The sequence below is a fragment of the Coregonus lavaretus genome, assembly GCF_964263955.1.
Source record: "Coregonus lavaretus genome assembly, chromosome: 5".
Lineage (NCBI taxonomy): Eukaryota > Metazoa > Chordata > Actinopteri > Salmoniformes > Salmonidae > Coregonus > Coregonus lavaretus.
This window is the reverse complement of record NC_139992.1, coordinates 70,823,260-70,849,956: the sequence shown is the minus strand read 5'-3', so window position 1 is coordinate 70,849,956 and position 26,697 is coordinate 70,823,260. Positions and strand designations below refer to the sequence as shown.

The following is a 26,697-nucleotide window of genomic DNA, read 5'->3' as shown; positions in this document are numbered from 1 at the left end:
ATATTTGGGGAGTTTCTCCCATTCTTCTCTGCAGATCCTCTCAAGCTCTGTCAGGTTGGGAGGGGAGCGTCGCTGCACAGCTATTTTCAGGTCTCTCTTGAGAGATGTTAGATTGGGTCCAAGTCTGGGCTCTGGCTGGGCCACTCAAGGAAATTCAGAGACTTGTCCTGAAGCCACTCCTGCGTTGTCTTGGCTGTGTGCTTAGGGTTGTAGTCCTGTTGGAAGGTGAACCTTTGCCCCCAGTCTGAGGTACTGAGCGCTCTGGAGCATGTTTTCATCAAGGATCTCTCTGTACTTTGCTCTGTTCATCTTTCCCTCGATCCTGACAATCCTCCCAGTCCCTGCCGCTGAAAAACATCCCGACAGCTTGATGCTGCCAACACCATGCTTCACCGTAGGGATGGTGCCAGGTTTCCTCCAGTCGTGATGCTTGGCATTCAGGCCAAAGAGTTCAATCTTGGTTTCATCAGACCAGAGAATCTTGTTTCTCATTGTCTGAGAGTCCTTTAGGTGTCTTTTGGCAAACTCCAAGCGGGCTGTCATGTGCATTTTACTGAGGAGTGGCTTCCATCTGGCCACTCTACCATAAAGGTCTGATTGGTGGAGTGCTGCATAAATGGTTGTCCTTCTGGAAGGTTCTCCCATCTCCACAGAGGAATTCTAGAGCTATGTCAGAGTGACCATCGGGTTCTTGGTCACCTCCTTGACTAAGGTCCTTCTCCCCCGATTGTTCAGTTTGGCCAGGCGGCCAGCTCTAGGAAGAGTCTTGGTGGTTCCAAACTTCTTCCATTTAAGAATGATGGAGGCCACTGTTTTCTTGGGGACCTTCAATGCTGCAGACATTTTTTGGTACCCTTCCCCAGATATGTGCCTCGACACAATCCTGTCTCGGAGCTCTACGGACAATTCCTTCGACCTTACGGCTTGGTGTTTGCTCTGACATGCACTGTCAACTGTGGGACCTTATATAGACAGGTGTGTGCCTTTCCAAATCATGTCCAATCAATTTAATTTACCACAGGTGGACTCCAATCAAGTTGTAGAAACATATCAAGGATGATCAATGGAAACAGGATGCACCTGAGCTCAATTTCGAGTCTCATAGCAAAGGGTCTGAATACTTATGTAAATAAGGTATTTCTGTTGAGTTTTTGTATAAATTTGCAAACATTTCAAAAAAACTGTTTTCACTTTGTCATTACGGGGTATTGTGTGTAGATTGATGAGGATTTGTATTTATTGAATCAATTTTGTAATAAGGCTGCAACGTAACAAAATGTGGAAAAAGTCAAGGGGTCTTAAACTCTCACAACCCAACCCAGCAATCTGATAGCATATGTAAAATATATTGTGAAATAAAAGCACCTATAAATAAACATACAGTACGTTATATAGTACATTTATTGAATAATACATCACAATACATATATCAGAAATAGTTTCAAATTATCCATTCATGGATGTACAGGTCTATTGGATAAGAGTTCAGAAATGTCTGCTGCTGCTTTTTTCGACCTGGAAAAATACTAGGACCTTTTGACATCCATCACTGTAATTGAATGGCACTCATGCCCATACACCCTCATGGTATGACTCACTCAGCTAAGGCAGTACTTCATATTATTGCTACTTTTAGGTGCTTTTAAAAGTTTTTGCCTTTACTCCGGAATAGTCTTACTTTTACCCCTGCATAGTTCAAACTTCTTTAAGCCTCTCCGAACGTTCCCCTTTATTTCCTTTGAATGCCGCAAATAAACATGGCTGCTTTCCCTCAACCCCAATTTAAACACTGCATTCCCTCCCATCTCACTCCCATTGACTGGCCAGTGCCTTTGAGACTCCGGCAGCAGGTCCCCACTAGAAGTGTTAACGGCAATTAAACCCATGGCACCGCTCTGTCACTCTCCAGTTGGGGTGACACATGAGTGATAACAGAGCCCCCTTACCTTCAGCTTTCATCTGACACAGATTAAATGGCACTGGACCCTTGCTTTTCCTGACATTTGGCAGAAATCGATTGCAATTTAATCACTCAGAGAGGTGCTATCAGCCATGCTTACCACAGCTGTTTCCATGTTAACTGGACTAAGAATTGAGCACTGCTGTGGAGATGAGTCGCCTGATAATAATAATAATATGAAGAAAATAACGTTTTATTTATTTTTATTTTTGTGTACTTGTTTGACATTTTACTGCACTGTTAGGAGCTAGTAAAACATCTGCTAAACTGTGTACGCGACCAATAAACTTGTATTTATTTATTTTTGGATAATAACTTTATTTGTATAGACCATTTCAATACAAGTAACAAAGCATTTCACATTATAAAATAATAAAATAAAAGTACTAACAAAGAAGCAAAGACAGGAGAAAGGAGAATGAAAAAAGATAGCTAATTAAAATCATACATTGAAATCATTGTCACGATCGTCGGGAACAGAGGAGGACCAAGGCGCAGCGTTGAAGGCGAACATACTCTTTTATTAGTGATTACACGAACAAAACAACAAAACGATAACGTGACGTCCACGGTCTAACACAAACCACACTGGAACAAGATCCCACAAACCACTGTGGCAAACAGACTGAATAAATATGGTTCCCAATCAGAGACAACCAGCAACAGCTGACACTAGTTGCCTCTGATTGAGAACCACTCTGGTCAACATAGAAATACACCAACTAGAAACAAGGAAACTCACACCCTGGCTCAACATACAAGTGTCCCCAGAGCCAGGGCGTGACAGTACCCCCCCTAAAGGCGCAGACTCCGACCGCGCCAACTAAATACCACAGGGGAGGGACCGGGTGGGCACTCCGCCTTGGCGGCGGATCCGGCTCCGGGCCTGATCCCCACTCCCTCTCTAACCCCCCAAAGTACCCCTGGTCCGGTCTGACCCTGCTGACCGGAGCTGAACTGCACACTGGTGGAGCGGATTGCTCTAGCTCCGGCGTGAAGCAGCTGACCGGTGCCGGACCAGGCCCCGGTGGAACAGGCACAGGCTGTGCCGGACTGACGACGCACACTACTGGCTTGGTGTGGGGAGCAGGAACGGACCGGACCGGGCTGACGACGCTCACCATAGGCTTGGTGCGGGGAGCAGGAACAGGCCGGGCCGGGCTGGCGACGCGCACCATTGGCTTGGTGCGGGGAGCAGGAACAGGCCGGGCCGGGCTGGCGACGCGCACCATTGGCTTGGTGCGGGGAGCAGGAACAGGCCGGGCCGGGCTGACGAAGCGCACCACTGACTTGGTGCGGAGAGCAGGAATGGACCGGACTGGGCTGGCGACGCGCACCACAGGCTCGGTGCAAGGGACAGGAACAGACCGGACCGTACTGGGGACACACACCACTGGCCCTACGCAGGGATCAGGAACGGGCCGGACCGGACTGGTAACACACCCCAGTACCTCTCGCCGTGCCTCTACACCTTCCTTCCCCTCTTTGACCAGTGGCCCCCATAACCTGGCGGCCTCCTCTGCCAACCCGCTGGGCCGCTCTACCGCGGTCTCCTGCTGCCCCGTCGTCCACGGCGTGAGCCCCCCCCTAAAAAAATTCTGGTCTTCTCTCCTACCCGTGGACCAGGTCTCCATATTTTTCGCCAGCCTTTCGCCCTTCTGCTTCCACGTCAAGCCCCTCTCTTCCTCACACGGCTTGACCCAGTCGAGGAGGCGAAGGAGATCCATTAGAGATCTCCCTGGCGATGGCTCCTGGACACGCTGCTTGGTCCAGTCTTGGTGGGATCTTCTGTCAAGGGTTCTGATGCGAATGTGGTGTGGAATCAAGTGCAGGACACAGGAGCTCAGTCAAACTTGACTTTACTGGAAAAGCACAAAACAAACGGGTCAAACTAACCCGGAGGCGAACAATACGCAACAGTGCGTAAAATACAAAAACCGACTACGCACGAACAAAATAACTAGCGTCTGTCCAAACAACAGTAGAACACCAACAGACAGGAAAAACAAATACACACAACACATGACAGAAACAACGAGAACTTATAGGACACCTAATCAACACTAAACATGAACAGGTGTACTAAACAGACCAAACCAATCAAACATCGAAAACAAAGAACGGTGGCAGCTAGTACTCCGGAGACGACGACCGCCGAAGCCTGCCCGAACAAGGAGGAGGAGCAGCCTCGGCCGAAACCGTGACAATCATGTAATAAAAGCATCTTTATAAAAGTGTCTTCAGCAGGGATTTAAAAAGAGACACTGAATCTGCAATCCTGATCTCCTCTGGCAGACCATTCCAAAGTCTAGGGGCCCTAATGGAAAATGTCCGGTCTCCTTTCGTTTTCAACCTAGACTTTGGAATGGTCAACAGTGCCCTGCCAGAGGATCTCAGGCTGTGTCCTAACTCATAGGAGGATAAAAGATCAGAGCTATAGGATGGGGCTAAACCAAGCCTTAAACGTGATTAATAACATTTTAAAATCTATTCTAAAAGTGACTGGTGGCCAGTATAGAGAAGCTAAAATAGGTGTGATATGGTTACATTTTCTAGTTCCTGTTAAAAGCTGAGCTACAGCATTTTGAACTAACTGTAGACGACAGAGTGATTTCTGACTGAAAAAAAGATTTACAGGAAATAAAGCATGTATAACTTTCTTCAGATCAGTGACTGAAATAAAATACTTGACTTGAGCTATATTTCTTAGATGATAAACGCAGGACTGGACAACCTTCTTTACATGCAGCTTGAGGTTTAGGTCAGGGTCAAAGAAGACACCAAGGTTACATTGGTGGACAAATGACCAGGGTTATTGACAGTCTGGGTTCTAGCAAGGTGGCGGCCAAATAAAACAACCTCTGATTTCTTATCATTGAGCTGGAGAAAATTGTCAGACACCCAAAATTGGATGTCAGCAAGACACTTGTGAAGGGCAGCTAGGCTAGCTTGGTCACTTGGTCTGATTGGTAAATAAAGCTGTGTGTCCTCTGTAGCTCAGCTGGTAGAGCACGGCGCTTGTAACGCCAAGGTAGTGGGTTCGATCCTCGGGACCACCCATACACAAAAAATGTATGCACGCATGACTGTAAGTCGCTTTGGATAAAAGCGTCTGCTAAATGGCATATTATTATTATCAAAATAGCAGTGAAACTGAATGTTATGATTGCGGATGATGTCACCAAGGGGAAGCATATACAGGGAAGAAAGTACACACGCTCACTGAGAAACGTGTGCCACGTAGATATGACCTGAACCAGTCGAGGGCAATGGCGGAGTTTCCACCAACCTCTCCAGCTGGTCAACAAGGATGTTATGATTAATAGTATAAAACATGGCACTGAGATCCAAAATAACTAGAACAGAGCATTAACCAGCATCGGCAGCCAACAGAAGGTCATTACTGACTTTCAATAAAGCAGTTTCCATGCTGTGAAGTGAGCGGAAGCCCGACTGGAATTTTTCAAATAAGTTGTTCATACTCAAATAAGCCACCAATTGCTTGAAAACAACTTTTTCTAAAAGATATAGATCTATAATTACTCAGTAGGGGTCTAGATTGGGGTTTTTAAGGAGAGGTTGGACCAGAGCAGTTTTATACTAGGCTGGAAAGGAGCCAGAGGTCAGGGAGCTATTTACAATAGACAGAATGTTGGGACCAACAGTAGGCATAACCTCTTTTAGTAGTCTAGTAGGGATCACGTCCAAGGGGCAGCAGGAGTTCTTCATGTGAGCTACAGTATCAAGAAGGGACTCAAAGGATATTTGCTCAAAGGAGGAAAGGGAAGCAGTTGACAGTCTCAGAGTAGTTGCCTCAAGTGCCTCCTGACCAGAAATGCTGGTATGGTGTCGGCTACTGTCAATCTTGGATCTAATATTTTTTATGTAAAGAATCGTTAAATCTGTTCACAGAGATCAGGGGATGCGAGCGTATCAGTGTTAGGGGGGGCACCAAGAACACGCTCAATTGTCTTAAACAGAATTTTCGAGTTGTGGGAGTTCTCAGAGATCAGGGTAGAGAAGTAGTTCGCTCTTGCATCTTTAACAGCAACATTGTATTTTCTCATCAGATTCTTCATTATCTCACAGAATACTTGAAGTTTGCAGGCCTTCCATTTACATTTAGCATTTCTAGACTAGCACAAACAGTACAAGGCAGTAACAGTCGTAGAGTTGCTAATATATTAGGCAGAGTCTTATTTGCCAGTGGTCTAAGGCACTGCATCACAGTGCTAGCTGTGCCACTAGAGATCCTGGTTCGAATCCAGGCTCTGTCGCAGCCGGCCGCGACCGGGAGACTCATGGGCAGCGTACAATTGGCCTAGCGTTGTCCAGGGTAGGGGAGGGAATGGCCGGCAGGGATGTAGCTCAGTTGATAGAGCATGGCGTTTGCAACGCCAGGGTTGTGGGTTCAATTCCCACGGGGGACCAGTATGAAAAAAATATATATATGTATTCACTAACTGTGAGTCGCTCTGGATAAGAGCGTCTGCTAAATGACTAAAATGTAAATGTAATAATGTTCTCTCAAACTCTTTTCATTCCCATTCTCACCGCACTAGGATGTAACACAGAGACAATTCTTCATTATCTATTTTTGGCAGTCCTTATCTCCTCTTTCACACACTCTGATGTCAAGTAATTATCCCTGTATCCTTTGAATTTAAAATTAAACATGCAGTACAGACTCACTTTCTCTTTTTCATCTCAACTGTTACATAGTGACAACTGTAGCTCTACAAGAACATACTTTCATGCATACATCCATGTTTAATTTAAATATTGAATGTGTCATTGTGCATGGCAGCTAGAACTCATGTTAATGGGTTTAGTGAAATTACCCACCAATAAATAGCCTTAGTTCCTTGGGTTTTATGTGGAGAACACACATAACAGTATTGGTGATGTACAACTGTCTGAGTCCTGTCTGCCATCACATATTACTCTGGGAAATGCCTCAGGCTGTACATCTATGATGTGAAAATGAAAGCAACTCCATAACTGCTTGGATGGTGCATGGTCTGATAAACGTGAAATAAATATCTATGCTGTTTATGTCAGCTCAGCCTGTTTTCCATCCTGTTTTATAACAAAATCCACGTGGGAGGAAAGGAGAGGAGGTGAAGGAGACGGTCAGTTGACTGAGAATCACTGGAGCGTAACGAGAACATAACACCAAGCTGCACCAAATACACACGCACGCACATGTACACACACACACACACATATATATATATACACACACACACACACACACACATACACACGCGCACACACAGTGGATACACTTTTCTGGATAAAACAAGCAAGCAACCAAAAAAAAAAGATAAATTGGTCTCTGTCTAAGATTAAATGAAATACGATTGAACCGGAACCGAGAAAAAACAGAAAACCTTTTAAAAACAAAAAATACTTCTAAATGTAACCCTATGGTATAGCCTGAACCTCTAATAGAGCTTCATAATAATGCTCTCATTAAATGATGGTATTGTGAATCCTCAGGTTCAGACGGAGAGCAAACGCTGTCATAAAAGCGATGTGTGTTATCGTGTTACCGTGGCAACATCATAGAGACCTGCGTTTGAACGCTGGAGCTGTAATCACCGGCCTGTTGTGTGCAGTCCCCAATGCTTCCATCCAGAGCTCTCTGGAATTAAAGGGACACTGCTAAATAAAGCTAGTCTCGCAGCACACTGGTGTCACATCAGTTTAACCATCCTCTAGCCACCTCACTCCTCAGATGTTGTTGTGACCTGCTCCTTCAGGAGCCACAGTTATCATCTATACCAATATAGTACACAGTGCCACCACAGTGGGTGGTGCTGATATCACAGGAGGTTGGTGGCACCTTAATTGGGGAGGATGGGCTCGTGGTAATGGCTGGAGCGGAGTAGGTGGAATGGTATCAAACACGTTTTCAATGTGTTTGATGCCATTCCATTCGTGCCGTTCCAGCCATTATTATGAGCCGTCCTCCCCTCAGCAGCCTCCACTGACAACTCTACTAACAGCAGACAGAAGCAACAGATTGTCACAGTTGCTATGCTAATTTCCTGTATTACCTTTTTCAGACAGAATCTATGGTATGTAACATGTAAAAAAATGTTTAAGGCAATGTTTATATGACCCCCTTTCAAACTGTCCCTTATTTGCCACTTTCTTGCCGGTATACCCCTTATAAACATCAAATCAAATTGTATTTGTCACATGCGCCGAATACAATTGGTGTAGACTTTACCGTGAAACGCTTGCTTACGAGCCCTTCCCAACAACGCAGAGTTTAAAAATAGAAAAATTGTAACACAGGAGGAAAAAATTAAATACACAAGAATGGAGCTATATACAGGGAGTACCAGTACCAGATCAATGTGCTAAGGTACCAGGTATTTGAGGTAGATATGTACATGAAGGCAGTGTAAAGTGACTAGGCATCAGGATAGATAATAATAAGAGTAAAATAATAAACAGAGTAGCAGCAGCAAATGATGAGTTTAAAAGTGTGTGTGTGTGAGTAATGTGTATGTTTGTGTCACAGGAGGTTGGTGGCATCTTAATTGGGGAGGATGGGCTCTTGGTAATGGCTGGAGCGGAATAGGTGGAATGGTATCAAATACATGAAACACATGGTTTCCATTTCCTCAGCAGCCTCCACTGGTATGTCTGTTTGTGTTATGTCAGTCTGTGTGTGTGTTTTATGTGTGTGAGTGTATGTAGTGTATGTGAATGATCCCAGTGTAACCGGCACCGGTGAGGGGTGGGAGTAGCCTAGGGGGGTGTGCCGATCTGGCTATAGCCTACTTCTTGTCTTTGTAATCGTATCTGTAATTGACCGTTGATAGTCTGATCCAGGGCTCCAGACTGTAACCATCTAGTCGCATTTTGCGACCCTTTGACTTGGCTGTGCGAGTTACATTTTTTATTGGTCACATCAGTGCGAGCTGCACATTCTACATAAGTCACTTCTCTCCAAACGTCCTATCTTTTGGGCAGCTAAAACCACGATTTGGTCAAACAATAAAGTGCATTAACCTCAAGATTTTTTGTATTAAAGTGACTTCCCTGCCCTTGTGCCCGTTTCGCTGGGGCCTGCTGCTGTGATGAACAATCCATTATCACTTTGTCTCCCCCATCTGTGTTCCAGGAGAGAAAAATGTGTTCTGATTGTATAAAATGTCTAAATGCAATTTTGGGGAAACACAGCTGGTCTCAGCTTTCTGTCATTTTCATTTCTCAACTCCAGATATTGAGCTCAGTAGCAACTATTTTACAACAGAGATATTTGATATGGCTAGGAGATACAGAGCGTGCGAAACGCACATTCTACAACTGCACATTTAGTTTTTTACTGTTAGATTAATACATGGCTACTAGCAGTAGGTATTATATTTAGAGTTAGCGATCTAACTCTGAAAATGTGTTTGAGTTTCCACTTCCTCAGGTGATTAATTAGCCCCAAAGCCGGGAGATGTTTTTACGGCTCAGTTTTCATAAAGGCGAATTTTTTTAACGAAAATACCGCAATCATGACTACCTCTATTGGCAGGTTTTACTGTACCACATTTTTTTCCCCCTACACCTTTCGGTATTAAAGAAAAGGCGGTATAAAGAAGACGGTATGATAACGATTGCGGGGTTTTGTCAAGGTATAAAATAGGTATATTTCTCTCCTCTGAGAGAGTCCACTACATTCTATGACCTGGCAGAGATGTTTTCCCTTTCTTGACTCAATTTGAGGTTATATCTTACTAACCACATTCTCACTGCTTCCCAAAATGTACCACAATGCTCCAATTATGGTTGTAAATCATTGTGTTTGTGTTACACTCATCTTAGACCAGACCATTGGTGTAAAGATGGATATCACTCTCCATCAGTCTCAAGGTTTTGGTATCCTTTGAACTGTATTCTACTGAATAATGTACGAAAGGTTTTAATTTTTTGGTAGGTTTTTCATTTCTCTACCAGAGCCAAAATATTGTTATTGGGCATGAGAGTCATGTCAGCATGTGAAACAGAGATAAGGTGAACATAGTATTCAATTAAGGTGAAAGGAAGCTCTACTGCTATCTCTGCACATGCAGACGCTACAGTGCAATTGACTTTAGCAAACATGTTATGACTTTATCTCTCTCACATCAATAACAAGTTGAGTAAGAGGTGAACCGAACAGAAATCAACATGAGTGTTTTTTTCTTTATGCTGTACCTAACAGTGGTGGTTGGAGTATTATTTTATGAGGAAAAAATAACATGCGTTTTGTTACATGTTTTTGTCAACAAATATCAAATAAGTAATACTCAGACTTCTCAAGCCACAAGTGTTGTTTCTTCACCTGTGAAGCGCCACACAGACAATAATGACCTGAGAATAAGCTTTTTTGAGGGGTTAACACTGCTACCCTGCGGTTAGACATGGAACCACATGTACTCAGGACTGTCCTTGTCTGCTGACATCAGTCTGTATGACCAATTAAATCTGATTATTTTACACAAATGTCACTTGTACAGACTCAAATATTAGATACATCAATTTATTTTCTACCTAGATCCCTTTCACAATGTGTCACTATTATTTATTCAAGCTTTTGGCTGAACAATGGAGAATTACCTCTATGGCTTAATCACAGGGAAACATTTTCAATAGATGGGCACGTGATTTGACCTGGTATGTTGATATTCTGTCTGTCTGTCTTTGTTTGTACAATGACCAGGGGCAGACTGGCCATCTGGCATTTCAGGCAAATGCCAGATGGGCTGGTCCATTTTTAGCCCAGTAGGCCTGTCTAACTTCGTTTTTTAAATAACTAGAATCCTTAATTACTACATCGATTTTGGGACTTCTAAATTAATTATATATACCCATTGATTCTTAAATAATATAACTTGTAAATGCCTCATGTGCTTAGTTCAACTGGATGGTCAGTCCTTGCATCCATATCTCTGTCTATGAATTTGAGAGTGGTTACATTTCTCCAGGCCCATCCCTCAGCTTTTTACCAAAACAGAGGTGGGGTGTCCGCTTTGTTATTGTTTCAATTAAGGATTCTAGCTTTAAGCAAAATGATCATTATCTGGCTAATAATGGGGGTCTTGAGGAAAAAATGGGCCGATGTGTGGGCCTTAAGGAAAAAAATGGTCCGGTATGTTAGAAATGCCAGCAACGATTTCTGGTCCCAGGTCGCCCCTAACAATGACCCTGTAATGTGGTCTAGCTGACACCATGCTCAAAGTCTTTCTGACTTCAGAGTCTGGAAAGGCTGCTTGATGTTGTAGGCACGATGTGTTGATAATGAAGAGGGCTGTGCTTTTTTACTGCTTGGCTCTCTTCTGTGTCTTTCTCACTCAAACACACACGGACAGCCACACACAGCCCCCGACCGCCGCCCCTTCCAATACAAATGTTGGATTTTCAAATCCAAACAACAAGAGGTCTCAACCCCCCAGAAAAAAAATAATAATCAAAGCTCAAACAATGTTTTCACAAATATTGCACCAACAAAGGGACTCCAGTCCAGACTAGTGTGTCACAGCTCTCCCTAGCAGAGTCAAGTCAGCCAGTCTGCCTGTAATGGCCTTTTCAATTCAATAAATAACATATCAGCAGAGGGCGCTATTGTATATCATAACTAGTCATCTTCCACAGCTGACGTAGGCCCTGGTGTACAATAGTCACATGTTCTCTCCATCCTCACAGGAACATGTTAACCTGGCAGTGTTCATTTATTTAACAGACTAAAATCTTCCTAGTACATAGTCCTCATAGAGGTACTTACCTGCAAGTAGAGAGCTGAAGTCCAGCCATCCAGTAGGTCCATAAGGGAGGGTTATATGAGTGCATTGTGCTGTGTTGTTCCCTGAGGCTAGACACTGGGGGATAGGCCTATAGGTATTGTTTGTTCGTACCCCCACTGGCAGCTCTTCCTGTTTCACAGTGAGATATAAAAGTTGATATTTACAAAGTTGCTGAGAGGAAGCCAGTGCCAAAAACTTTGGAGTTGCTTTATGTGGGCTGAGTCATCTTTTCTGACTGTGATGGGTAACAAACTGTGCAAAACTTGCACTCCTCAATCAGAGAAACCGCTTACCTATGCCCTCTGAGATGTCAATCATCAGTTGACATGCTGTTTGGCCAATTGTACGTGTGAACAATTCAGCAAACACACCATGCTGTGTCCAAAGATTTCAAGAAAATACAAAATATTGCCTTTGGTATTCATATCAGAGCTTTGCTTTGAACTACACATTATTTTGTTGATGTGTTATTGTTATCAAAAGCTTACACCACACATCTGTTTGGAACAAATTCATAATTACTACAAGCTCTCTGTGTGGTCTCTATTTGGTTATCTTTCTCATAGGAATCCTACATGGAGAGCAGCCTATGTAAATGAGCCTACATCACTGGCGTACAGGGTTCGCTATCATATGATGCTGAGGGGACTTTTTTATGCTCCACATGAATTTCCGCTATACGTAACAGTACAGAACATTTGTTTAATAGAAGCTTGATTTGTGGATCTCAGACCATGTGACCCTTAATTATGTCATCAATCATTTTCAGAGTCATTTGTGTGTCTCTTCCTTACTGTGAAGTGCATTGTGTTCCCAGTTGGAGGTACAGAGTGTGCTCAGTGTCATGGAAGACTTGATAAGATATTAAATCAGTCTCAAGCCATGCCTCACTATGCCTCAAGTAGTGTACTGCATGTTTTTCCTGCCCTTCGGTTGTACATGATTTATCTGTAGGATCTGCCTCAAAGGAAAGACAAACCAACAACACACACACAGATGCGGTCAAGGACACACACACACACATAACAATTAATATTAAATATTAAAAATAATTGGTGTCATTCAAAATGGTGTGTTAAGAGCTGTAAATACTGGATTAATGTATGATGTAAATCAAGCGAATGGTTTTTCTTATTATGTTACAACAAACATCAATTGTAATGTATTCACAAATTGTAGAGTAACGACAGGGTTTGGCTGATGCTAAGGGTGCTCAATAAACAATACACTGAGTACAAATCCCTGAAGCCGAAAGAAACCCAAGCCTTATGCACTTTTCACACCAGTCAGAACCAGAAGATTATGATGCACCACAATACTTTTCAAAAAAATACACCATTAAATCCGCTGCTCTCTTCTCATGTGAAAGTCATCACATACATGCAATGATGAGGGATAGCTACATGCCACATAGTTCTGTAAAATGATAACTGACGTTTTCCACATGACTGACAGCAGACAACACCAGCTTCAGGAGGATGTCGAATCTCTTTTCTTCATATTCTGCTGCACACAACATACATATGGTCGTTTTAAAATGTTAGATACAGTGCGTTCGGAAAGTATTCAGACCCCTTCCGTTTCTCCACATTTTGTTATGTTACAGCCTTATTCTAAAATTGATTAAATAATTGTTTTCCCTCATCAATCTTCACACAATACCCCATAATGACAAAGTGAAAACAGGTTTTTATAAATTTTTGCAAATGTATTAAAAACTAAAACCAGAAATACGTTATTTACATAAGTATTCGGACCCTTTGCTATGAGACTCGAAATTGAGCTCAGGTGCATCCTGTTTCCATTGATCATCCTTGAGATGTTTCTACAACTTGACTGGAGTCCACCTGTGGTAAATTCAATTGATTGGACATGATTTGGAAAGGCACACACCTGTCTATATAAGGTCCCACAGTTGAAAGTGCATGTCAGAGCAAAAACAAAGCCATGAGGTCGAAGCAATAATGGCGCCGGAGAGGATGGCTGCTCTCTAACCAATTCTACTATTATGTGTGTTTTTTGGCGTTATTAGTAATTTATTCTGTACATAATGTTTCTGCCACCGTCTGTTATGACCAAAAATATCTTCTGGATATCAGGACAAAGATTACTCACCTCGTATTGGACAAAGATTTTTTCTTCAACGAGTTGGACGCGAAGGATATGCTACAGACACCCGACAAGGCCCAAATCCCCGTCATTCGCATGAGAAAGAGACTGAGATATCGTGGGCGTAGGTCGGGGTGCCTTGTAAGGATCCAACGGCGAGCGAGTAAACTGCCTCTTCCATCAATCCTATTAGCCAATGTTCAATCATTTGAAAATAAGTTAGACGACCTAAGATTACGGTTATCCTACCAACAGGACATTAAAAACTGTAATATCTTATGTTTCACCGAGTCGTGGCTGAACGACGACATTGATAACATACAGCTGGCGGGATATACGCTACATCGTCAGGATAGAACAGCTGACTCCGGTAAGACAAGGGGTGGCGGTCTGTGTATATTTGTAAACAACAGCTGGTGCAAAAAATCTAATAGTAAGGAAGTCTCAAGGTTTTGCTCGCCTGAGGTAGAGTATCTCCTGATAAGCTGTAGACCACACTATTTACCAAGAGCGTTTTCTATATTTTCCGTAGCTGTCTATATACCACCACAAACCAATGCTGGCACTAAGACTGCACTCAATGAGCTGTATAAGGCCATTAGTAAACAGGAAAACGCTCATCCAGAGGCAGCGCTCCTAGTGGCCGGGGACTTCAATGCAGGGAAACTTAAATCTGTTCTACCTAATTTCCACCAGCATGTTAAATGTGCAACCAGAGGAAAAAAAACTCTAGACCACCTTTACTCCACACACAGAGACGCATACAAAGCTCTCCCTCGCCCTCCATTTGGCAAATCTGACCATAACTCTATCCTCCTGATTCCTGCTTATAAGCAAAAACTAGAGTTCAATGTGTCAAATCGGAGGGCCTGTTGTCTGGACCTATGGCAGTCTCTATGGGGGTGCCACAGGGTTCAATTCTTGGGCCGACTCTTTTCTCTGTGTATATCAATGACGTCGCTCTTGCTGCTGGTGACTCTCAGATCCACCTCTACGCAGACGACACCATTTTGTATACATCTGGCCCTTCATTGGACACTGTGTTAACAAACCTCCAAACGAGCTTCAATTCCATACAACACTCCTTCAGTAGCCTCCAACTGCTCTTAAACACTAGTAAAACTAAATGCATGCTCTTCAACCGAACGCTGCTTGCACCCGCCCACCCGACTAGAATCACTACTCTCGACGGGTCTGACCTAGAGTATGTGGACAACTACAAATATCTAGGTGTCTGGTTAGACTGTAAACTCTCCTTCCAGACTCACATTAAGAATCTCCAATCCAAAGTTAAATCTAGAATCGGTTTCCTATTTCGCAACAAAGCCTCCTTCACTCATGCTGCCAAACATGCCCTCGTAAAACTGACTATCCTACCGATCCTTGACTTCGGCGATGTCATTTACAAAATAGCCTCCAACACTCTACTCAGCAAATTGGATGTAGTCTATCACAGTGCCATCCGTTTTGTCTCCAAAGCCCCAAATAATACCCACCACTGTGACCTGTACGCTCTTGTTGGCTGGTCCTCACTACATATTCGTCGCCAAACCCACTGGCTCCAGGCCATCTATAAATCACTGCTAGGCAAATCCCCGCCTTATCTTAGCTCATTGGTCACCATAGCAGCACCCACCCGTAGTCTGCGCTCCAGCGGGTATATCTCACTGGTCATCCCCAAAGCCAACACCTCCTTTGGCCGCAATTCCTTCCAGTTCTCTGCTGCCAATGACTGGAACAAATTGCAAAAATCTCTGAAGCTGGAGACACTTATCTCCCTCACTAACTTTAAGCATCAGTTGTCAGAGCACCTTACCGATCACTGCACCTGTACACAGCCCATCTGTAATTAGCCCGCCCAACTACCTCATCCCTATATTGTTATTTATTTTGCTCATTTGTACCCCAGTATCTCTATTTGCACATCATCTCTTGCACATCTATCATTCCAGTGTTAATACTAATTGTAATTATTTTGCACTATAGCCTATTTTATTGCCTTACCTCCATAACTTGCTAAATTTGCACACTGTATATTATATGTATTTCTGTTGTATTTTTGACTTTGTTTTGTTTTACCCCATATGTAACTCTGTGTTGTTGTTTTTATCGCACTGCTTTGCTTTATCTTGGCCAGGTCGCAGTTGTAAATGAGAACTTGTTCTCAACTGGTTTACCTGGTTAAATAAAGGTGAAATAAAAAATAAAATAAAATAAAGCAGGAAGCACCAGTGACTCGGTTAATAAAAAAGTGGTCAGACGACACAGATGCTTAGCTACAGGACTGTTATGCTAAAACAGACTGGAATATGTTCCGGGATTCTTCAGATAGCATTGAGGAGTACGCCACATCAGTCACTGGCTTCATCAATAAGTGCATCGATGACGTCGTCCCCACAGAGACCGTACGTACATACCCCAACCAGAAACCATGGATTACAGGCAACATCCTGACTGAGCTAAAGGCTAGAGCTGCCGCATTCAAGGAGCGGGACTCTAACCCGGACGCTTCTAAGAAATCCCACTATGCCCTCCGACGAACCATCAAACAGGCAAAGAGTCAATACAGGACTAAGATTGAATCGCACTACTGGGTGATCTGAAAAGTCATAGTCAATCGATCAATAACATAATAATACTATTAGCAAAAATGTTTATTTTCAATTCACAATCTGTAGAAACAATGAGAATAGAAAGGTTCAGAACTTTTGTAAGACATCACAGTACAGTTGAAATATATATGGCAAATAGAAATCCTATATGGATGGTGTTAAAAGATAGATGGGAGGTGTTGAACGGAATTGAAGGATGGGACTAACTAACAACAAACAATAACAAGATAACTAATAATGTAGGCAAGCTGTGTCCATAATAAGTGTATGGGGTGTAGGTTGGGAGCTTTTGTGAAGGAGCACAGTTAGAAAGATATGGCATATAGAAGCAAACCGGATGGACATTGTCACGTACGTTAAGGAACGGGACGGACCAAGGTGCAGCGTGAACGGCGAACATGTTTATTAACTAATAAACACACGAAACAGTAACCAAAACAACAAACTTAACCGTGACGGTCCAAAGGCTAACACACAAGCCTAAACATGAACATAACAAAATCCCACAACGCAGGCAGGTAAACTGGCTGCCTAAGTATGATCCCCAATCAGAGACAACGAGCGACAGCTGCCTCTGATTGGGAACCACACCCGACCAAACATAGAAATACAAAACCTAGAATACAGTGGGGAAAAAAAAGTATTTAGTCAGCCACAAATTGTGCAAGTTCTCCCACTTAAAAAGATGAGAGAGGCCTGTAATTTTCATCATAGGTACACGTCAACTATGACAGACAAATTGAGAAAAAAAAATCCAGAAAATCACATTGTAGGATTTTTTATGAATTTATTTGCAAATTATGGTGGAAAATAAGTATTTGGTCAATAACAAAAGTTTCTCAATACTTTGTTATATACCCTTTGTTGGCAATGACACAGGTCAAATGTTTTCTGTAAGTCTTCACAAGGTTTTCACACACTGTTGCTGGTATTTTGGCGCATTCCTCCATGCAGATCTCCTCTAGAGCAGTGATGTTTTGGGGCTGTCGCTGGGCAACACGGACTTTCAACTCCCTCCAAAGATTTTCTATGGGGTTGAGACCTGGAGACTGGCTAGGCCACTCCAGGACCGTGAAATGCTTCTTACGAAGCCACTCCTTCGTTTCCCGGGCGGTGTGTTTGGGATCATTGTCATGCTGAAAGACCCAGCCACGTTTCATCTTCAATGCCCTTGCTGATGGAAGGAGGTTTTCACTCAAAATCTCACGATACATGGCCCCATTCATTCTTTCCTTTACATGGATCAGTCGTCCTGGTCCCTTTACAGAAAAACAGCCCCAAAGCATGATGTTTCCACCCCCATGCTTCACAGTAGGTATGGTGTTCTTTGGATGCAACTCAGCATTCTTTGTCCTCCAAACACGACGAGTTGAGTTTTTACCAAAAAGTTATATTTTGGTTTCATCTGACCATATGACATTCTCCCAATCCTCTTCTTGATCATCCAAATGCACTCTAGCAAACTTCAGACGGGCCTGGACATGTACTGGCTTAAGCAGGGGGACACGTCTGGCACTGCAGGATTTGAGTCCCTGGCGGCGTAGTGTGTTACTGATGGTAGGCTTTGTTACTTTGGTCCCAGCTCTCTGCAGGTCATTCACTAGGTCCCCCCGTGTGGTTCTGGGATTTTTGCTCACCGTTCTTGTGATCATTTTGACCCCACGGGGTGAGATCTTGCGTGGAGCCCCAGATCGAGGGAGATTATCATTGGTCTTGTATGTCTTCCATTTCCTAATAATTGCTCCCACAGTTGATTTCTTCAAACCAAGCTGCTTACCTATTGCAGATTCAGTCTTCCCAGCCTGGTGCAGGTCTACAATTTTGTTTCTGGTGTCCTTTGACAGCTCTTTGGTCTTGGCCATAGTGGAGTTTGGAGTGTGACTGTTTGAGGTTGTGGACAGGTGTCTTTTATACTGATAACAAGTTCAAACAGGTGCCATTAATACAGGTAACGAGTGGAGGACAGAGGAGCCTCTTAAAGAAGAAGTTACAGGTCTGTGAGAGCCAGAAATCTTGCTTGTTTGTAGGTGACCAAATACTTATTTGCCACCATAATTTGCAAATAAATTCATTAAAAATCCTACAATGTGATTTTCTGGAGAAAAAAAATCTCAATTTGTCTGTCATAGTTGACGTGTATCTATGATGAAAATTACAGGCCTCTCTCATCTTTTTAAGTGGGAGAACTTGCACAATTGGTGGCTAACTAAATACTTTTTTTCCCCACTGTACGGGGCGTACCGGACTGGGAACCGGCGCTGGAGGTCTATGACTGTCTCTGTCCTTTACACTCCGCGCCCTGTCCTCCTCCAGTGAGGACTTCTCCTTGAGCCCCCACGAGTGCAGTGGTCGGGGCTCCTCTCTGTCGCTCCCCGACCACCCTTTTAGCCCGCCCCCAAAATGTTCTTGGGGCTGTCTCTCCACCCTGATCCCTTTCAGGGCCTCCATATATTAAAATGACTACCACCCCGTCGCACTCACGTCAGTAGCCATTAAGTGCTTTGAAAGGCTGGTCATGGCTCACATCAACACCATCATCCCGGAAACCCTAGACCCACTCCAATTTGCATACCGCCCCAACAGATCCACAGATGACGCAATCTCAATCACACTCCACACTGCCCTTTCCTACCTTGACAAAAGGAACACCTATGTGAGAATGCTGTTAATTGACTACAGCTCAGTGTTCAACACCATAGTGCCCTCAAAGCTCATCACTAAGCTAAGGATCCTGGGACTAAACACTTCCCTCTGCAACTGGATCCTGGACTTCCTGACGGGCCGCCCCCAGGTGGTAAGGGTAGGTAACAACACATCTGCCACGCTGATCCTCAACACGGGGGCCCCTCAGGTGTGCGTGCTCAGTCCCCTCCTGTACTCCCTATTCACCCATGACTGCATGGCCAGGCATGACTCCAACACCATCATTAAGTTTGCCGACGACCCAACAGTGGTAGGCCTGATCACCGACAACGATGAGACAGCCTATAGGGAGGAGATCAGAGACCTGGCCGTGTGGTGCCAGGACAACAACCTCTCCCTCAACGTGACCAAGACAAAGGAGATGATTGTGGACTACAGGAAAAAAAAGAGGACTGAGCACGCCCCCATTCTCATCGACGGGGCTGTAGTGGAACAGGTTGAGAGCTTCAAGTTCCTTGGTGTCCACATCACCAACGAACTATCATGGTCCAAACACACCAAGACAGTCGTGAAGAGGGCACGACAAAGCCTATTCCCCCTCAGGAGACTGAAAAGATTTGGCATGGGTCCTCAGATCCTCAAAAAGTTATACAGCTGCACCATCGAGAGCATCCTGACTGGTTGCATCACCGCCTGGTATGGCAACTGCTCGGCCTCCGACCGCAAGGCACTACAGAGGGTAGTGCGTATGGCCCAGTACATCACTGGGGCCAAGCTTCCTGCCATCCAGGACCTCTATACCAGGCGGTGTCAGAGGAAGGCCCTCAAAATTGCTCTGACAGAGCTCCAGAGTCCCTCTGTGGAGATGGGATAACCTTTCAGAAGGACAACCATCTCTGCAACACTCCACCAATCAGGCCTTTATGGTAGAGTGGCCAGACAGAAGCCACTCCTAAGTAAAAGGCATATGACAGGCGGCTTGGAGTTTGCCAAGGTTCACCTTCCAACAGGACAATGAACCTAAGCACACAGCCAAGACAACGCAGCAGTGGCTTCGGGACAAGTCTCTGAATGTCCTTGAGTGGCCCAGCCAGAGCCTGGACTTGAACCCGATCGAACATCTCTGGAGAGACCTGAAAATAGCTGTGCAGTGACGCTCCCTATCCAACCTGACAGAGCTTGAGAGAATCTGCAGAGAAAAATGGGAGAAACAAATACAGCTGTGCCAAGCTTGTAGCGTCATAGCCAAGAAGACTCGAGGCTGTAATTGCTGCCAAAGGTGCTTCAACAAAGTACTGAGTAAAGGGTCTGACTACTTATGTAAATTTGATTTTTCCGTTTTTTATTTGTAAGAAATTAGCAAAAATTTCCAAAAACCTGTTTTTGCTTTGTCATTATGGGGAATTGTGTGTAGATTAATGAGGCAAAAAAAACAATTTTATTAATTTTAGAATAAGGCTGTAACGTAACAAAATGTCGAAAAAGTCAAGGGGTCTGAATACTTTCCAAATGCACTGTTCTTGAATAACAAGAAACTAATATAATAACACATGGTATAACACATGGTAAATCTGATTTCATAAAGATCACGGTTTAGGGTGAAACTAACATGATGAGGCTCCAGTACTAGCTACCAATTATGAATAGCCCAGACAAAATAGTTGTTGGCTTTGATATCATTATCAAAAATTTAACATTTTAATGTCAAGTCAAATCAAATCAAATCAAATGTGTTAACAGTATGCTGCCCCAGGGCAGATGATTGGGCACATCTAATATGGGTGATTATTGGATTAACAGGCATAGCTGTAAAGGTTCCATTCTGACCCATTTCTATCAGTTATTTGTCTGGATGCTGCAACAGTTCGTAGACCTCAATTCCCATCTCTCAATATGCATCCCATGCATGACAAGTGTGAAATTGTATATTTCATGCACCGGATGATAATATGAATGTTGTTGAGGGAAGACTGCATAATTTAGTTCACTGCCCAAGCTGGATGAATATACTGTAGAGAAGAAGGGAAATAGTGACATTTCATTCCAGGGGTGGTTGTCAACAACAGGGACACGGGAGGCTTTAGGTAGTGTTAACTAAGCTCTTTAAACACAGCCTGCCCTCATAATAGGCTACATTAACACAAAGCAAACAGACTAATAATTTGTAAGTGTGAATCACTATATCACATGGTCAACACTTCAAGGTGAAATGCCTAAAATAGCATATATGAGATTTGAATACATTGCAATGCAAGTCCTACCATTTTTATAGTAGTGGAGGGGTGTGTTCTTTCTCACGTTTTTATATTTGGGTGTGGAGAGAGGGCTGGACTATTACCTCAGAGGATGTGGTGATTCTCATGTGAAAAGTTAAATGTATTAAAACAATTCAGAGTGCTGATGACATTATTTCGTACAGCTGATTTTAAACGAAGCAGACGCACTGTAATCGGTTCCCCTGTTAGATTGACCATCTTGTGAATAATAAAGGTCCTCAGTTTTAACATATTAAACGCATTCACTCACTCGCCATCTATCGAGGACACGAAACACTTGGAAGCCGATTAATTATTGATCACGTTTGGACAGTATCGGTATCCATGCAGTGTAACGCCTTTTGGAAGTGTAACTGGGTAAGATGTGTCCATTCAATTTAATGTATTTTTTCCTCTGTATTGCACTAAATTACATTACATTTATCAGACGTTCGTGGGTGAGTGGAGGACACTTGCAAATGTTAAAAGTCGAGGTGCTTATTATCTTTAGGTTGATTGTCATATAATCGTATGTTATGCCCCCTTGATAGTAGCTTATTAGTTGAAGGGGCTAAATTGCAGGCTATTTGCTAAGAAATGCCAGGGAAGTTGTCTCCGTGTGTAGTCTACAAGTTAAGTGTAGTGACAGGTCAACCGAGGATTTCTTGTTATGTTCATGATAAATGTAGTAGTCAAGGTAACACCATACAAACGGCAGTTTTTGCAGGTGCGATCAAGAAAAAAATAACAGGATTCGTCTGTGTGTATGTGTGTGTGCGCGCGCGTGCTTGTGTGTGTGAGAGAGAGAGAGAGTGGGAGAGGGGGAGGGGGCGGAGAGAGGGCATGCGTGAGTGTGTGTGTGTGTGTGAGAGAGAGAGAGATAGAGAGAGAGAGTGAGCGAGAGACAGATAGAGCAATTCATCTAGGGAGACAGAATAAGCAACTTTGTTACCAGGCATAGCGTTGTCTCCTCTGGCACAGCGCGTTATGAAAAGAGAAAGGCATTTGGCAGTTATGGTTGATCAGCATTTATTTTTATCCTCTTTAGTGCATTACTGACGGCTAACGTGTTCATAACAAATAGGCATCTTAGAACATTAGCAAGTCATACAATGGAACATACGTTGTCATACCTAACAAGGAACCTTATTTACCAGTGAGTGAGGTAAGAATTTCTAAATATAATTATCCTATGTAGACACGACGTGGGATTGTTTGCATTGGTGCTGAGGCTACATTTCTGTGGCAATAGTCATCATAGTTGTTTTTAGATATAAGTGTATACATTGTTTCAGCCTGGTCTCATAGACTAGACGTAACAAAGTAAATGTAAATCCAGGACACTCAAATTAGTATGTTTCGTATGTTTACATAAGACAGAAGGTTACTTAAGGCAAAAACTAAAGTAGGGTGGTTGGTCAGGGTGGATGGGTGGCCGTGTAACGCGAACGTCTAGCAACCCAAAGGTTGCATGTTCAAATCTTTTAGCAACATTGCAACTACTTACTACTTTTTAGCTACTTTGCAACTACTTAGAATGTTAGCTAACCCTTCCCCTAACCTTAACCTTTTAACCTTACTCTTAACCCTAACCTTAACCCTAACCCCTAATCCTAAACCCTAGCCTAGCTAATGTTAGCCACCTAGCTAACGCTAGCCACCTAGCTAACGTTAGACACAACAAATTGGAATTCATAACATATCATATGTTTTGCAAATTCATAAAACATTGTACGAATTGCAATTCTTAACATATCATACGTCTACCCCTGAGTCCAGGTTGATAGTTTTGATTATGGCTTTTGCACATCAAGGCTATTTAATTGTATATGACATGTGTTCATTATTTTGATAGATAATTGAATAATGAATGTTTTTGTTTTCACACTGGGCTAAAGTATGGGCTATTAGTGTGACTTTGTTCATTATTCACCTCATTGTTATGCTACTTACTGGATGTTACTGGAGTGTAATTAATGTCAATTTTTTCATTAAGAGTCCTGCTCTATTCTAGTTCAGTTAGTTTGGGTCATTCTGTGGCAGCCAGAAGTTACCCTTGGGCAGGTGCTATTCCTGAGCATTATAATTACAGGCTGTTTGAGGACTCATGAGAATGGAGTTGTTTAAGTATGTTTCGTCATATGACCTGTATATCTTCTTCTTCTAGATGACAGTGCATACTTCAGCGGCCCAACAATGTGAGTTTGGCCATCGACATAGGAAAATGCATCTCTGGATTGTAATTATATTGTTGATGGCTACATCGGTGGGCATCGTTGAAATGTTTGACAATTATGGAGAGATATGTCGAAGATTGTGTGCCTGTGAGGAGAAAGAGGGGATACTGACAGTGAGCTGTGAAAGTAGAGGAATTGTCGATCTCTCTGAAGTAAGCCCTGTGTACTTCACAACATATCATTTACTGCTCACAGGGAACCTTTTGAAAAGGCTCTCCGCCAATGACTTTGTTGAATACAATGGGCTTACAATATTGCATCTCGGCAACAATGACATATCCGACGTTGAATCAGGAGCTTTTAATGGACTTCAGGGATTAAAAAGATTACATCTCAACAATAACAAAATCGATGCCTTGAAGGAAGATTTTTTTGTTGGCCTTGAAAGTATGGAATATCTTCAGCTAGACTACAATTACATCACCCATGTCGAGCCAAACGCCTTCAGCAAACTGCGTCATCTGGAGGTCCTGATTTTAAATGACAACTTAATTTCTACTCTCCCCACTAACATTTTCCAATATGTCCCTTTGACTCACCTTGACCTGAGGGGGAATCAACTGAAACTGCTCGCATATTCGGGTCTTTTGGAACACATGGACAGTGTTGTGGAATTACAACTAGAGGAGAACCCATGGAACTGCTCTTGTGAGCTGATTGCTCTAAAGGCCTGGCTTGAGAGCATATCCTATACCGCTTTAGTGGGTGATGTGGTCTGTGAGTTTCCATTCCGGCTTCATGGGAGAGATCTTGATGAGGTCTCTAAACCAGAACTGTGTCCCAGGAGAGCTATTGCAGAGTATGAGATGCGTCCCCAAGCACATCAAACCACTGATGCATACTTTAGAACCACACCAGCATCAGTCACAGCCTCATTCACATCCTCTGCCATCTCACGGTCCTCGTCAAGGCCCACCAAGGGACCTCGCCAGTCAGGCAAACTAAAGTCAAAACCCACGTCTCGCATCCACTCCAATAAACCGCAAAACTACGGTCAAATCATTTCATATCAAACCAAATCCCCTGTGCCTTTGGACTGTCCTACTGCCTGTACTTGCAATCTCCAAATTTCAGACCTCGGTCTGAATGTCAACTGCCAAGAGAGAAAGATTGAGCGCATCTCTGACTTAAATCCCAAACCCTACAATCCCAAAAAGATGTATCTCACAGGGAATTATATCCCTGTGGTGCGGACATCAGATTTCATTGAAGCGACTGGATTAGATTTGCTTCACCTTGGCAACAATCGGATTGCTCACATCCATGACAGAGCCTTTGGGGATTTAACACAGTTACGCAGGCTGTACCTGAATGGGAATTTGATAGACCGCCTCACAGTCAATATGTTCTATGGATTGGAGAGCCTGCAGTTCTTATATTTAGAATATAATGTCATTAGAGAAATTGTGTCAGACACCTTTCAGCATGTCCCCAACCTTCAGCTGCTCTTCCTGAATAATAACCTCTTGAAGACCTTACCCGGGGAAATCTTTAAGGGGTTGAAATTGGCCAGACTAAATCTTCGTAATAATCACCTACGCAATCTGCCTGTCAGCGGTGTGTTGGATCAGCTGACATCACTGGTGCAGGTAGACTTGTTTGAGAACCCCTGGGACTGCCGCTGTTCAATTGTGGAGATGAAGATGTGGCTGGAACAGCTCAGCACTGGCACGGTTGTAAACAACGTCATCTGTGGCTCACCTAAGAGACTGTTCGGGGAGGATATGAGATACATTAAGACAAGTAATTTCTGTCCCAATAACTCCGATACCCTTGCCTCCATGATCCCACCCTCTGAAGAATCCATTCCCGGCAGCACTATCACCATAGAAACATCATTAGATGACGACACACAAATCAACAGTGTTCCTCTATCTGTTATGATCCTTGCCCTGCTCCTGATGTTCATAGTTTCAGTGTTTGTCGCTGCAGGACTGTTTGCGGCTTTGAAGAAGAGACGTCAAAAGACTCTAAATGAGCAGAATAAATCCATGAACGCGTGCATTAGTTCGTTGAACATGGAGTACGGTCTTTACAAAAAGGGATCCATTCCAAAAGTCAGGACGTCTGCAGGACATGTGTATGAGTACATCCCCCCTCCCACAGAACACACATGCAAGAGTACAGTCTATAGCCCAACCCAGAGCAAGTCAGTGGATGGGTACAGAGACTTTGATGAGTTGAATGGGACGTTTCTGAATAATCACTCAGATGAAGAGGCGGGTAGTAACGTAATAAACTCTGAATACAATGTTAGCACGCCAGAGCCACTCAACAAACACTCCCCCTTAGAAGACGATCATCAGTATTACTACAGAGATGTAGAACCAGACAAGCCATCATCTTACAGCAATGCTTTACCTTGCAGGCATACTGCCCATTCATCAAATCAGTATACGTCAGACTTCGATATCAGACACCAATACATGCACCCAGAAAGAATACAACAGACAATATTGTATTGCACAGCACCAAGTGCTGTTTATGTTGAGCCTAACAGGAGCGAGTACTGGGAACTGAAAGCCAAGCTTCATATTGATCCCGACTACCTTGAAGTTCTTGAGAAACGTACAACATTCACCCAGTTTTGAATGACTTAATGTTTTTCCCTTAAAAGGTTGAATCATTGCTATGTTTGTTGCATTGGCACACAGTGCTCATGTTGAATTTTAACAGGACTGATTTCTATCTTTTGAAACTACAGTATACAGATATGCAGATGCTTCCCCTAACAACATAAAATAATAGTTATTTTGTCTTTATATATCCTCAATACAGCCTGTTGCTACAGTAGCTAGTTTATTGTTGATCAATTACAGTCTTTGCTTTGAGAAAAATGTGAGGTTATTCAATCCCTTAGCCAACAACTCTATGTAAATCAGTGATGGGGAAAAAATAGATAGTAGAAATGATCTTGGATGATATATCGATGTACTGCATATCCAAGTATCGATTTGTAAAATCAAGGGTAGCGCTAGTGCTAGTCGGCTGACCCTTCGTCAAAACTCTGGTAGTTTTCATCCTATAGCTTGTTCTCCATCATCTTTTTAAATAGTGAGCCAACATGTTTTCAGCACTTTTATTTCCATG

General features: G+C 43.2%; 1 protein-coding gene across 1 annotated transcript; it reads left to right on the top strand.

Moving 5' to 3' along the window:
• Positions 1-21,715: 21,715 nt before the first annotated feature.
• On the top strand, positions 21,716-26,198 carry LOC311128933 (SLIT and NTRK-like protein 5; the record flags this gene model as incomplete). Its single annotated transcript, XM_084161169.1, has 2 exons — positions 21,716-21,748; positions 23,538-26,198. The coding sequence occupies 2 exons, from the start codon at positions 21,716-21,718 to the stop codon at positions 26,196-26,198; spliced, it is 2,694 nt and encodes an 897-aa protein (XP_084017295.1).
• Between the last annotated feature and the right edge of the window lie 499 nt (positions 26,199-26,697).